Consider the following 15,730-nt stretch of genomic DNA (forward strand, 5'->3'; position numbering starts at 1 on the left):
GTTTCTGCTGTAGACTAATATTGCACAATACTAGATCAAGATTAGAGGGTTTAGAGGATTTATTATTACTGAAGTTTTATAGCAGAAGTAAAAGAGTAGTATGGAAATTGGGTACTTATATGTTAGTTGGGCGCCCACTAAGCAATTTGCTTAGTGGGCTATTCTGCGTAGGGAAATCGCATTGCATGGGCCATGCGATGTGCAATGCGATGCGATTTTCCTATGTAATTTATTCACTGCTCTCTCAGCCCCGGGGCATCGCATCTGCGTCAAAATCGCATGCAATCGCATGCGATTTTATAGGGTGTGCGATAGCATGACATTAGGTATACAATAATATGATTGTATGTCCCAAAAGTAGGTTTAACACACCCTCCCACTATCCACGCCACCCCAAAGCGTGGCGAGCGGCGTCGGAACGTGTCCTCCGACTTTTTCATTACCCCACTATCCACGTGGAGTTGATTTTATATAGTATGGCGAGCGCAGCGAGCCACTGAGCCCGAAGCGTGGCGAGGGGACGCGGAATACATGCAAAGTAATCCGCGGACCCTCGCCACACTTCAGGCTCAGTGGCTCACTGCGCTCGCCACACTATATGAAATCAACTCCACGCCGACGTGTATAGTGGGGGTATGAAAAGTTCGGAGGACGCATTCCACTGCGCTCGCCACGCTTCGGGGGGCGTGGATAGTGGGGGGTGCGTAAAACCTATTTTTAGGACATACAATCATATTATTGTATACCTCATGTAATGGCATCGCACACCCGATAAAATCGCATGCGATCGCATGCAATTTTGCTGGAGGTGAGATGCTATGCGATGCGATAATGTGGTGTAATTTTTTTTTTCCTACGTTTCCGTATGCTAATTGGGAACCCAACTGACATATACTGTGAGTACCGGAAATTGCAAGCATGCTTTCTTGTATTGTATGGTGGTCACTTAGTTGCACTCCATACTCTATGGAAGTGACTGGGAGGCTCGCTGTATGTGTCTGAATGCATAAAAAATGTTGGGACCATTTGCATTGTAAGATGGCATGTCCAGGTTACTTCCTCTGCTCCAAATTAGAATCAGTGACATAGTGTTGCTGTTCTATTAGTCACAACTTACAGTACTGTAATACTGCTTTAAGACCTCAAATGCAGGGTTGCACCAGGACTTTTAAATGGTTCAGTCCCGGTGCGACCCTGCATATGCGGTCTTTTTAGATCGCAGCAGCGAACCGGCAATGTCAGGAGGGGGCGCGGTGGAGTGTCGGCGCGTCATTGAGGGCGGGGGAGGAGGCAACGCTGCTCCTCGCGCTGCCTCCTCCATAGTGTGAACAGGAAATGGGTTGCTTGACCCGTTTAACCCGTTCAAACTGCACAGCAACATGGCAACGAACCGGTAAGAACTCTGCTTTTTACCCGGTTAAATAAGAAATTAAGCAAACTCTCAAGTTCAATTTTACTTAGAAAAATGTTTCAAACAAATCAGTAAGAAATATTTTCATTAAAAAATATTTTAATGTAAATAAGTTTTCCTTACATTTATCTTCCTTGGTTTATTAATAAATAGCTTACAAAAGCTCTATTTTATTTCTTCAAACAGTCATACTACGGTTAAGGATTATTTTGTGTTTATTGGCTGCTACTCTCTTCCTTTTGTTTGCTTACATCTGGATCAACACAATGATTAAGACAATGCAGTAAGCCGGGAGTCTACCCACTGACCTCTATCATACTTCAGGGGAAAGCAGCTTTAAGTATTTCTCTTGTTGAACTATTACACTCTCAAAATATGGAATATATATATATATATATACAGATAGATGTCCCAGGAGTAGGTAACCCCTATAACAGACAGGCGGCACTCACGGGCGTTGGTTGTATCCAATTTTTATCAAGGGTTAAATAGTGATACAGAGCATGGTCATTCAAAGCATGGTCGACGTTTCAAAGCCGTGTCGGCTTTTTCCTCAGGACGTGTGCTTTAGAAAAGTGCTGATAGTGCTGTGCAAAAGAGTATATATATATACTATGCTCCAAAATAGCCATGAACATACTGTAAACATACCGACTATACACAAAGGCGTAACCCGTAGAGACAATGGAGTCACCTTCCTCTGGGCTCCAAGCATTGAAGAGGCACCTGTACGTACAGCAGCACCTGTGTGGTTCACAGTGGGATCCAAGTGTGACCACTGCTTTTCCAAAGGAGCTCTGCAGCATTCTTGCTGCTGCTGCATAGTTAAAAGACTTTATCCCAGGAGCCCAGCTAACATCTGCAATAGGGGACAGGGTGGCTCCTGCCTGCGTCAGTTTAGCCTTCCCTGCAGCAAATGACAGAGCACGCAGCAGTGGACTTTGAGATGGAACCCACCAGTGCAAACTGATTTTGCATGCTTCAGATGGTTGAATCTTGTGAGTCTGACCCTGACCCACTGGCTGTTGTCACAAATCAAAGCTAAAGCCCTGCTAATTCCCTACGGGTTCCAGTCCCTGTAGGCCAGCTCTAGATAATTCTGTAAGTCATGTATTTATATAAACGCACAGGGCCGGATTATAATGGAGGCACAAGGGGTCAGTGCTCCTGGGCCCCCCTCTAGCTAGGGGCCCCCTGTGGTTGGCATGTATTTAAAAAAAAAAAAAAACCATTTATTTCTTTTTAGCTAAAGGTTTTGTGCATGGCAGTGGGGTTGTTCTGCAGCTTCACCTATCTGCCAATGTGACAATGATTAATGGTACTGAGCACCGGGAGCCAAGGCACACACAAGTGTGCTGTGAATTACTGGGAGTTGACTAAGTCCCATGACACTTTGCACCAGAGGGCAGAGGCTGAGAGGTTTGTGCTGAGCTCTGATTGGTGGAGCTCATTACATGCTTCTCAGGCCCATGGAGAACAGCAGCTGCAGCAGCTTAGTCATGGGAGGGTTTGTAATAAGAGGCAGCACTAGGAATCTGAGGTCTCCTACAGAGTAAGGTGCAGAGGGACAAACACAGGCATTTCATATGGAATGTATGTATGTATGTATGTGTGTGTGTGTGTGTGTGTGTGTGTTTGTGTGTGTGTGTGTGTGTATATATATATATATATATATGTATGTTTGTGTATGTATGTATGTATATATATATATATGTGTGTGTGTGTATGTATATATATATATATATATATATATATATATATATATATATATATATATATATCCCCTGCAGTTACCCATTGACCAAGTTTATTCTGCCTTTACTCTGTGTTTTGACAGTGTAATATTCTCCCATGCAGTTTGTGGCCAGTAATGACAAGTGCAAGGGGGCCCCCCTGTCTAAGTACCCCGGGCCCCCCCGAAGGCTTAGGGGGGTATTCAATGTCAGGGGCACGGCTGTCGAGCTAGCGCGACAGCCGTGCCCCTGTCCCGTTCTCGGTGAGCTCGCCTGGAGCTCGGCAGTCGGGATTCAATGTCCCGGCCGCCGAGCGGCGAGAAGGGGGCGTGGCCGCGAGTTGCGGCCGGGAAGTGACGAGCTGCAGCCGGCAGCTCGTCACTTCCCGGCTGTTCTCGGCAGAACGAGCCCGACAGCTAGTGATGTCGGGCTCGTTCTGACAGGATACCCTGTTCAATGCTGTCGGGAAGACAGCATTGAATAGGGCCCGTCGAGCATCTCCCCCACGGGAGATGCTCGACGGCGATTGAATCTCCCCCTAAATCTGGCACTGTTAACGCACAAGCACATACACATTCACACACACCATATTTGTTTACTAATTTTTTTAGGGAAGGTGGGGCAAAACTCCAACTCACCTCCGGGATGCTGGGATAAAAGTTAGCCTCTGCCCGTACAATTGCTGGAGGGAGTGCCGGTGACTGACCTATCAATGGGCTGGGAAAATTCTATAGTACTACATTACACATAAAAATATTTCCTCTCTTAGCAAATAGAACATTTTAACTGTTCAATAAGACCAAGCTCTTGCACCGGTGTTGACTTTTATGTTTTAGGCTCTACAGTATGTCCATATTTTCATGGAATTGTCCTAAGACTGACCTAAGAAACGACAACTTGGAATTTCTGCATTTCATTTTGAGTATCTTGTTTCCCTCCATCTTGGTCCATCCATCATAATGTGCAAACATCTGCTCATCCTACACCAGTGGTTGCCAAACTCGGGATTCAAACACCCTTAACATAGAAAGCGAAATCACCCAACTCATAGATCAATGGTGCCTCTAAAACATGGTAGTACTCCCTGTTAAGATGTGGGGTTCACGTTTTCCAAGTTAGACGGAGCACTTTGTATCACCATCTATCACATTTTAAAAACCACAGGTGACTTGGAAAACATTAAAAGCTAAGGGTCATTGAGGACCAATGGGTAAATATATGAACCTCCTTTATGGGGTTGAGGTGGTATCAATGTACCTTAGGTGCACTGAAACCGCTTCTCCCCATATATAACTTCAGCTGTGTGGAGCATGAAAGGAGTGTTATGTGCCCTGTCTATATAGATGTTATTATCTACAAGACCGTTCCAAAACATGCAGCTATTGATTTCAACTGCTGCGTGTGTTGTTGCCCATAGCATGCTGCATGGGCAGCTCTGTGGTGGCTGCCAGTCCACCCATAGTAGCGGCATATGAGGGGCTAATACATTGTATTGATATACCTTTCTGCTTCCCCTCAGAAATGAGGGGAAGCAGGATATGCTATAGTGGCATGATCTGTGCAGTGTAATACATCTCCTGCCGAGTTTGGGAACCACAAATCTGCACCATGGACACAGATGTACAGTAGTTGTGAAAAGTGCATGATATCACATTTGTAAATGATCCACAGTGTTTCCATATTACTACAGGGGATACCAATGATACCTCTATTGCTTCTGTGCAAGTTCTTTAACTATTAGAAAAATCTGTCATGATTTTAATGTTATCTTTGTCTGTTTTCATTATCAGACTATAGAACAGGACCATGCTTCACTCAAATCAGCAATCAGATGTGTCAGGGTCAGGTGACTGGTATTGTCTGCACAAAAACCCTCTGCTGTGCAACCATTGGACGTGCCTGGGGACACCCTTGTGAGATGTGCCCTGCTCAACCACAACCCTGCCGACGTGGCTTCATCCCCAATATACGCAATGGTGCTTGTCAAGGTAAGCAGCTTTATGTAAATGTATACTTGTAGACAGTGTAGGACTTGGGAATGAAGAGCCCACTGGGGGAATGCAGTGGAAGGTGCCCATGCTTAGGGGTGTGGCCAGTCCAAAAGGGGGGGTGGCCAGCCATAGAGGCTCGACTAGCCATTAGCAAGGACATGGTTTGGGCCTCTTGAGCTCATGAGATATATATATATATATATATATATATATATATATATATATATATATATATACATACATACACATAGATATATGTATAATGTATAATTAATGCACAGTCTGAAAAGAGTAGTAGATAAGTGGAATAGCCTCCCATCAGAGGTGGTAGAGGCAAATACAGTAGTACAATTTAAACATGCTTGGTATAGGCATATTGATATCCTTACAAAAAAAATAAGGATCAAATATGGTTTGAGGTAACATGTTTAAAAAATAGCCAGACTGGATGGACCAAGTGGTACTTATCTGCCGTCAAATTCTATGTTTCTATGTAAACATTATCAAGCAGTGGGGCCCACTTGGGGTTTCCCCTATTGGCCAGTCAGAAGGAGGGCTCTACATATTGACATTTTCATGTCAACCTATTAATCGTTTCGACCTTTTTTCTGTCAACCTAATTTTACTGACGACCCTATAACCCACACTTGTCTAGGAAAATTCTGGGAGTGTCCGGGAAAACGATAGGCGTGCCTGAGCTTTTTAGGGGAGGGTGTGTGACATCAACTGCAGGCCAGATATGCATTTTTCCATCACACCGCCTAGTGATTGTCTCTGGCTGCTCTGAGCCTGTGAAGACTTGTGCCCAGTGTAAAGATCAGTTGATGGGTTTTGAATATACAGGTTGAGTATCCCTTATCCAAGCGCTCGGGGCCAGAAGAATTTTAGATAATGGATTATTCCGTATTTCAGAATATTTTTATATGTCATTGATGCATCTTGAGGTATCTTGCATTTATGTTGTACAAACACATCAACCACATGAAATACACACAGATATATTTTATTTGTGCATAAAACAAGGTTTCAAAACATGAAACAAAGTTTGTGTACTATCTCAGACACTACATTTTAAATCCAAGCAATAATTTCCTTGCACATATTTAGTGCCAGTTACATATCATACCCTCAGTAGTGCCAGTTACAGGTGTTCCCAGTAGTGCCAGTTACAGGTGTTCCAAGTAGTGCCAGTTACATCATGCCCTCAATACTGACAGTTACATATCATAACCTCAGTAGTGCCAGTTACAGGTGTTCCCATTAGTGCCAGTTACATATCATGCCCTCAGTAGTGCCAGTTACATATCATACCCTCATTAGTGCCAGTTACAGGTGTTCCCATTAGTGCCAGTTTCATATCATACCCTCAGTAGTGCCAGTTACAGGTGTTCCCAGTAGTGCCAGTTTCATATCATACCCTCAGTAGTGCCAGTTACAGGTGTTCCCAGTAGTGCCAGTTACATATCATGCCCTCAATATTGACAGTTACATATCATAACCTCAGTAGTGCCAGTTACAGGTGTTCCCATTAGTGCCAGTTACATATCATGTCCTCAGTAGTGCCAGTTACAGGTGTTCCCATTAGTGCCAGTTACATATCATGCCCTCAGTAGTGCCAGTTGCATATCATGTGTTCAATAAAAACATAAGAACATATAATTGTTTGTGTGGTATTAGTTTAAGCAGACTGTGTTTGTCTATTGTTGTGACTTATATGAAGACCAGAACACATTTTATGACCAATTTATGTAGAAATCCAGGAATTACCAAAGGGTTCACATACATGTCATAGATAAACAAAAGAAAATCATATATCACATACAGTTGCAAGAAAAAGTATTATATCATGTATATTTCTAGTCTGCAATGAGTTCCCTGCATATGCCATATATTCAGTGATGGTTTTTAACTTATTGACTGCAGGGCTGCATCCCCCCCAGGTAAAGTCTGTCACTGTAGTGATTAGTGAAGCCAGGTGCTGTCGGTGAGACTGCACTGGCCTCGCTGTGACTAGCAGTGACTTCCTATTGGAAGTCCAACCTGACAGTCACCAAGGCAGTCCCATTGGGAGATGTTCCCTCTCTCCGGGGCTGCCTTATTGGCTTTTATGAGCTGCAGCTAAAAAGCAGCCGATAGAACCTGGGGTATGCCCATGCCCTGTACCAAAGACGATACTGTGCATACACTGGTCCTGGTGCCTGTTACTTGCATTGTACTGGCCCCAGGAGTGTTTTTTGGCTTCTATGGGCTTCTACTATGACTGCCGGGCATGTAGTCTATGTAATGCAGCTTCTTTAAATCCTTAAAATACAGTATGTCATAGTATTGGCATTTTCAGTGTACATTATATGACATGCTGATGATGCGTTTTTTTCACTGAGTGTAAAACAAAATAGTAAACAGACATTTTCAAACATTTTTCAAGTAGGAAATTTAAGTTCAGCACATGTTTTCTGTAGAGAATTTTAAGAGCATTAATGCACAGAGAGATGATAAGGGTTTGAATCTTCAAAGCCTTCTTTTTATACATAATAACACCACATCTTCTATAAATCTACTGTGACTGCCGGGCATCTGCTATTGATCAATAAACGATAAAGGCATGAGCACAGGAGGCAACAAAGAGGAGCCAGTTATTCCAGTGTGTGATGTTTGGTACTGTACGTCTCAGTCTAACAGCAAATAGGAAAACTGCTGATGCCCATACAGTATATTTCATAAATTGCATGATCTCTATTTGAAAATGGCTGTGTCGCTGCCATATACAAATCCATATAAAGTTTGTCAATATCTTTGATCACTAAAGGCAGTACAGATGGTTTAATGGTTAGCATTACTGCCTCACAGCACTGAGGTCATGGGTTGGATTCCCATCATGGCTCTAAATGTGCTGAGTTTGTATATTCTCCATGTACTTGCATGGGTTTCCTCCAGGTACTCTGGTTTCCTCCCACAATCCAAAAATATACTGGTAGGCTAATTGGTTTAAAAAAAAAAATGAACCCTAGAATGTCTGTGTGTGCGTGTACATGTGGTAGGGAATATAGATTGTAAGCTCCACTGGGCAGGGACTGATGTGAATGTTCAAAAATTCTCTGTAAAGCGCTGCAGAATATGTGTGCGCTATATAAGAAACTGTTAATAAATAATAAATAATAAAATAAGGACCCAGAACAGTGCTCCGTGTAGGGTGTTATACGTGGTATGAAATATTGACACCTCTTTAGTGCCCGAGTGTCGAGAAGGTGTGTTCCCGAACTTAGTCCCAGTATAATACCTTTTCTACACTACGGCACCTTTTCCTGAGAGCAGCAACAATAGTGATTTGCCTGCAAACTGTAATTGGCTCATTACCAGTGCCAAATATAAAATGAAGCAGCTATATATTGTGGGCTGAGAGTAAAGTAAGGTAAGACATTGATTGGGAGAATGTAGGGTAGCAGGCTGCTGATGATTGGGAATGGGAAGTGCTGGGTGCATATGTGAGGAAGCAGGTGGCTGGTGATTAGACTACAGGTGAATGTATTTTACTTGGCTCTATAAAATGCCCAAGCCTGTCACTGTGCTATTGGAGAGTTACAGTCCTATATGGCTGTACATTACTTATCCAAATAGATAATGATACCTTATCAAATTATCTGTTGTTCATCTTCTATCCCCTGCAATCTGTTATTTTTAATAAAACACACTCTGGATTGGAATCAATGTGTGGAATAACCTCGCTCATATACACTATAAATCAAGTTATAGCCATCTGCCAACAGGCTATGGGCCCAGCACTGCGGCTGTGCAGAACACATTAAACAAGTTTACAACTTCATATTAAATGTGAAAATGTACACTCCAAGTATGGACTTTACCAAATTGAAAGGCTCAGATAACTACTTTACTTGGGAATTCACCATAGAAATGCAGTAAAAGCGTGAGAAGCTCTGAAGGTCATGATTTATCCAGGAGACAAACCAAATCCCAAAGAGGTGGCTGGAGACATTGAGACCATTGTCTTAGCTGTAGCACAGTAAATATTTTCAATTATCATTGGGAAGGTGTCCACAAATGAAATGTGGCTTACCATGCAAACAGCTAGTAAGGGTTTTGAGGCAACTAAGCCTCAAAAACACTTTGTACAGGACTAAGCTAAGTGAATGCAAGGACATGAATAAATAGATTGGTAAGATGTTGTTCATCACACAGCAGTTGGCATTCATTGGAATTAGGGTAGATGACAAAGAAGACACTATGGGGGACATTTACCAAAATGGATTCGTAGAAAAAAGGTGTATTCGTAGGGAGAAATACACCTTTTTTTTACGAATTTGTATTTTCGGGATTTACTATCCCGAAAATACAACAATTCGTAGTCCTAGGGATGGAACATTCGTATTTGTATTTACAAATACGAATGTCTACACCATCGATAGGATACGACAGGAATCACCATTCAAAAGAATGCCGGCTGCCGGGACTTTCAGAGCTGGATAGATGTTTCCTCCTCGACGTCTGGACTAAGAATGAATTCTAGCCAATCAGGAGCCGCCTAGCGGCCAATCAGGAGCCAGTAAAGTCGGCTCCTGATTGGCTAGAATTCATTCTTAGTCCAGACGTCGAGGAGGAAACATCTCTCCAGCTCTGAAAGTCCCGGCAGCCGGCAGCTTGAAGAAAGAAGAAGACAGAAGAAACAACATAAAGAAATAAGTCCTGGAAAAGAAGAGAGAAGACAGAAGACCATCCATGGAGGACCTGGTGAGTAGGATTTACTTCCACAGGTCCAACATGGATTTTCTTCAGACAGGACGCCGACCCCGGAGCTGCCGACCCCAGAGCCGCCGACACCGGAGCCGCCGACACCGGAGCCAGTGACCTACCGACGGGATCAAGATAGGTAAGTATCAGTGTGTTTGTGATGTGTGTATTAAACTTTTATTTAAAATGTGTGTCAGTGTGTTTTGTGTACTATTTTTTTAACTGTGGAACTACAAGTGCCAGCGGGCCCTTTAATGCCCAGCAGGCTGGGACTTGTGGTTCTCCAAGTCCCAGCTTGCTGGAGAGGCTTGCTGGCACTTGTAGTGCCACAGTAAAAAACAATAGTTTTATCTTTTTTTTTACACCATAATCAGCCCGATGCCCACCGCCCAGGGGCATCGGGGACAGTACCAGGCTTCAGCCTGGTCAGGTAAGTCCTGGAGGGGGGGGACCCCTTTATTCAGGGGGGTCCCCACTCCCCCAGGGCCCCTGGCCAGGCTGACTGGTCGGTAGGGATGAATGCTTTGGCCAGGGGGACTTGTATAAAAAGTCTCCCCCCGGCTGTGGCATTACTCTGCTGGCTGGTTTTGCCTGGGGCTGGTTCTTAAAATACGGGGGACCCCTAGTCATTTTGTCCCCCGTATTTTGGGAACCAGCCCCGGACCTGGAGCCTGGGGCTGGTTGTTAAAAATCGGGGAACCCCTATTTGTCGGGTTCCCTGATTTTTAATTACCGGCCCCGGCTCCTTCAGCCTGGTGCTGGTTACAGCTGTGGGGGGGACCCCACGCTGGTTTTTTTCTTTATTTATTTAATTTTTCTATTTTTTTACACACTGCAGCCTGCACGGATCTGACTGATCCGTGCAGACTGCCTCTATAGTATATCACTGCATTAACTACTGATATCATAAGGTCAAATATGCTACAATTCAAGTAATGGGTACCTGTGCACAATATTGCTGGAACATCTGCCTTTATACTAAAAACACTAAGTTTAAAAGACCAAAATACAAATGATTTATATACAATGTATATCAAAATGCTTCAGATTGCAGACAGAGAATAAACTTTACTAAGATGGGAGTTCTATTGCAGATTGTATGTTGCCATTAGAAACCTATAAGATTCTATATATTATCTTCTAGAATGTAATAAATAAATAATTAGTAGAAACATAGAATTTGATGGCAGATTAGAACCATTTGGCCCATCTAGTCTGCCCCTTTTTTTATCCTTCATGTAATCTCAACCCTTTTTGATCATTATATCTTTGTAAGGATATTCATATGCCTATCCCAGGCATGTTTAAATTGTTCTACTGTCTTAGCCTCTACCACCCCTGATGGGAGACTATTCCACTTTTCCACTACCCTTTCTGTGAAGTAACATTTCCCCTGAACCTACCTCCCTCCAGTTTCAGTGCATGTCCTCGTGTTCTATTACTACTTTTCCTTTGAAGAAAATTTCCCTCCTGTACTATGTTAAAACCCTTGATATATTTGTAGATTTCTACCATGTCCCCCCTTTCCCTTCTCTACTCCAAACTATACATGTTAAGATCTTTTAGTCTTGCCAGGTAAGTTTTGTGATGTAGGCCATGCACCATTTTAGTTGCCCTTCGTTGTACACTCTCTACTGTATTTATAATCCTTCTGAAGATATGGTCTCCAGAACTGGACACAGAATTCCAGATGAGGCCGTACCAATGACCTATAAAGTGGCATTATTACTTATTTTTTTCTGCTACTGATTACTCCCCCTATGCAACCAAGCATCTGACTAGCCTTCCTCATTGCTTTGCTACATTGCTTTCCTGCCTTTAAGTCACTTGAAATAGTGACTCCTAGATCTATTTCCTCCTCAGTAGTTTCCATTATAGTTGATTATTCCTTGATACTATATTGAGCCTTTGGGTTTTTGCGTCCCAAGTGCATAATTTTGCATTTTTTAGCATTAATTTGTAGTTGCCATGCTCTTGACCAATTCTCAAGTTTACTTAGATCATCAGTCATTTGATTTACCCCTCCTGGTGTGTCTACTCTGTTGCATATCTTTGTGTCATCTGCAAAAGGGCATACTTTCCCTTCAATACCAGTTGCAATGTCACTAACAAAGATATTAAAGAGCACTGGTCCAAGTACAGATGCCTGGGTACTCCACTGGTAACATGTCCCTCCATAGAATGCACTCCATTTACTACAACTGTCTGTTAGGATATGATTGGTTGCTTTCGGCAACATCCCAACTTCAACAGATCTCCCCTCTTAGTAAATTTACCCCGCAGTGTGCTGTTTTAGCCAGTTTTCATTGAATTTTGGAAAACATCATTGGTGGTTAAGTGGATCTTGAGATAAAACATACTAGCTCACTAAGGGCCTTATTTTGGTTCATTCTTTCTGACAAAATCCTTCTTAGATGGGCAAAACCATGTGCACTGCAGGTGGGGCAGATGTAACTTGTGCAGAGAGAATTAGATTTGGGCGGGGTTTTACTTCAAAGTGACATCTATATTGCAGTGTAAAAATAAAGCAGTCAGTATTTTCCCTGCACAGAAACAAAATTACTCACCCAAATCTAATTCTCTCTGCACATGTTACATCTGCCCCCCCTGCAGTGCACATGGTTTTGTCCATCTAAGAAGGATTTTGTCAGAAAGAATGAACCAAAATAAGGCCCTAAAAGTTATATTTTCAAACTTTAAAACTTGAACTATTCTGAGATGTATATTTGGGATCAGGTGAAGATATTCTTATATTGGCTACCTAGTTCAATTAGCAGGTCCAGCACATAATGCTGTTCTATATTAGATGCAATATGCCCAGAGGAGTTCACACCTCACACACTGCACCCATATTCTCTAGAGTCCCAAGCTGGGCACTGCAATTGTGGCCAAAATGGCTGCCGTGCATGTGCAGTGCTGAAGTAAGTCTCCGGAACATTGTGGGTGCAATGTTTCCTGAGACTTTCGCATGTGCAGTAGACTCTGGCACAATGTCAGAGTCTGGCACAATGTCAGAGTCTACTGTACAGTAGAGAGAGGAGAGGGCTCAGTTGTAGTCTGCACACCAGCCCTCTCTTAAAGCTCCCCTGGTCCAATGATAAGATACTGTAGTCAAGTAATAAAAAAATAAACTACAGTACAGTTGCTTTATCTTCAACATACTGTAAGCAGAATATACGGCCTTGACTGAGGCATCAAAAGAGTCAATTGGGATTAAAAATACTGTACACTACTTAGCTCAAGATATATTGATACTTTATCATATTTATTGCTGCATATTTTCTATCAGCTGTTTCCTGTTATCTGCAATTAACCTACTCGGTTTTGGAAAGAATATGTGGACTATCTTACTTGCACCACAACATTGTGACACATGCGCATCACAAACCCACTGCAGGGATGCTGACTCTCGAAAAGGGCAACCAGCTTGGCACACCGACGGGGGCGGACCCAATATGCCATAGAGGGCAGTATGCGGATCACTTTAGGAGGCAGTACAGGGCACATTGCACTTGCAAATGCATGATCATGGCCATCCCCAGATGCACAATACCGATATTACAGACATTGAACAGTGGGGAGTGAGTCCACAATGACGCGATTCAGCATGAGTCACATCATAAAGTCCCCCCAGACTGCCCACTTTTCTTCTACTTGCCCTCCTTGCTGGGGCCTGGGAGGGGCCTCTGATTTTCAGAGCCTATTGGCTATTCCGGGAGGGTAGGCAAGTATGGTCCACTGTCTTTATTTCACTGCAGTGTGGAATGCTGGAGCTCCAGAGGTCAGTATAGGTCAGTATTTTATGAAGGACCCAGTCATTTCTAGTACTGAAATTTCAGTCTTGCATTATGTCAGTGGCAGAACTTGGGTGGTGCAAAAATATAATTTAGCCCCCCCCCCCCCCCCATTCCTCCTCCACTCCAACCCAGGTACACAATATGCAACACAACAGTGCAACAGTGGGTGATAGGGAGAGGCAGAGGGTGACAGGAAAAAAACAGTAGGTGGCAGTAATAGGGTAGCAGTGGGCCCCTAGTTCCCAGAGGCCCTGGTGCACTGCACCAATGGTAGTTCCACCTCTGTGTTATGTATTAGGTTCCACATACTGTACTTTAACATTTCACAATTACTTCTAAATCATTATCCAAATTATTAAACAAAGCTCAACTTACTTCCAAATAAATATGTGCAATATGTAGTTTATGACGTATGAAGTAATTTCTGACTTATTACACTGTACACGGGGCTGGCAATATATATATTATCTGGTTTTCTTCTGTGTGTTGTTTCTTCTGTTACGCGGTATCCACATGTTCTTTAATTACACAGTTTTTTTACATTCTAGATGTTGATGAATGCCAAGCAATCCCAGGACTGTGCCAAGGAGGAAACTGCATTAACACAGATGGATCGTATGAGTGCAGGTGTCCAGTTGGTCATAAGCAGAGTGAAACGTCACAGAAATGCGAAGGTAATTCATTTACTGTATGCAGACATTTTTATGTGACAGTTAGATGCTCATTTTTAGTGTAAAATGTGTCACCAATCGCTAAAAAGGGATTTTAATATGACCTATGAAGTTTTCTTTGCAAAATGCTGGGCACAGGCTTGGAAAATGAAAACTGCATGACTTTCCTCGCTCCTGGACGTGGTGTGAGGATAAAATTTCCTATGGCATTTTTAAAGAGTAAAAAATAAGTGTGTCTGTACTCTGTACAGTGGTTTATTACTGCTGGTGGGGGAAGTCATTATGTGAGTGAAGCCAATAGACAACAATGTGCTTTATTACTGTGTAGGCAAAAGTTAAGTATTTTAATATAACACAGATAGGTTAAGGTAAGCATACGGCATACTGATAACAAACCGCCCAACCATCCCCATTTTGGCGGGACAATCTCACTTTTCAGACACTGCTCCTCAGTCCTACCCATGGGGCCACAGTGTTTCGGAGTGCTGGGTATGCCCTCAATGTGATGAAAACAAGGATGTGATTGACAGAGATGGCATTTCCCATGAGGCCATGCTCCCTGCCTTGAAGCCACACTCTGTTATCAGGCAGGCACACTTTATGCATTTTGGTTTTTAGGTGGAGAGACCAGAACCCTTGGAATCCTTACAAACAGACAACTGTGCTCCCACAGATGTTGAATACCTTAATTTAAGAGGTACAAAAGCTCCATTATATTAATAGCTTTTGGTTTTTGATTTGTGTGACATGATTTGGAGTGCTAGTTACACTGGGTGTATTCAATCGCTTTAGTATACCTACTGTATCTGTGGACTAACGTGCAATTTTATACATGAGAGCACAATTTTTGGATATTAGTATTTATTTCTCAACCTACAGCCCATACCATACACCATCCCAGTGTTTGGATGGAAAAGGAGGAGGGATAAAAAGGGTTTGGTACTGGATCCCGACAGTCGGGATACCAACTGTCAAAATACCATCAGCCAGGGGAGTAACTCCCAGAGTAAATGGAGGTGCCTGCCTCCGGGCTCCTAAAGGCCACACCTTTTTTAAGGGGAGGGGGCACCAAATTCCATCTTGCCTCAGTGAGACTCGGATGAACTTACACCTCTGCCATCAGCGGCATCCTGACTGAGGCGTAAGTACTCACACATTTTGGTAAATATTGTAACTCTTATCCTCCTCTAAACCACGCCTCCTACAGCCTAGCTCTAACCCTCCCCTTTGGCAGCCTAACCCTAGCCTCCCCTCCCGCAGACTAACCCTAGCCTCCCCGCCCGCAGACTAATCCTAGACTCCCCTCCCGCAGACTAACCCTAGCCTCCCCTCCCACAGACTAACCCTAGCCTCCCCTCCCGCAGACTAACCCTAGCCTCCCCTC

General features: G+C 43.2%; 1 protein-coding gene across 1 annotated transcript in view; it reads left to right on the forward strand.

The window, feature by feature from the left end:
- FBN2 (fibrillin 2) overlaps positions 1-15,730 on the forward strand; it is a 224,848-nt gene that overhangs the window by 37,257 nt on the left and 171,861 nt on the right. The window contains exons 6-7 of the mRNA XM_083151552.1: positions 4,935-5,132; positions 14,224-14,349. Of these exons, the coding sequence (XP_083007678.1) occupies positions 4,935-5,132; positions 14,224-14,349 (324 nt within the window). The remainder of the gene's footprint in view (positions 1-4,934; positions 5,133-14,223; positions 14,350-15,730) is intronic.

This window comes from Crinia signifera, chromosome 1, assembly GCF_055691185.1.
Source record: "Crinia signifera chromosome 1, ASM5569118v1, whole genome shotgun sequence".
Classification (NCBI taxonomy): Eukaryota; Metazoa; Chordata; class Amphibia; order Anura; family Myobatrachidae; genus Crinia; species Crinia signifera.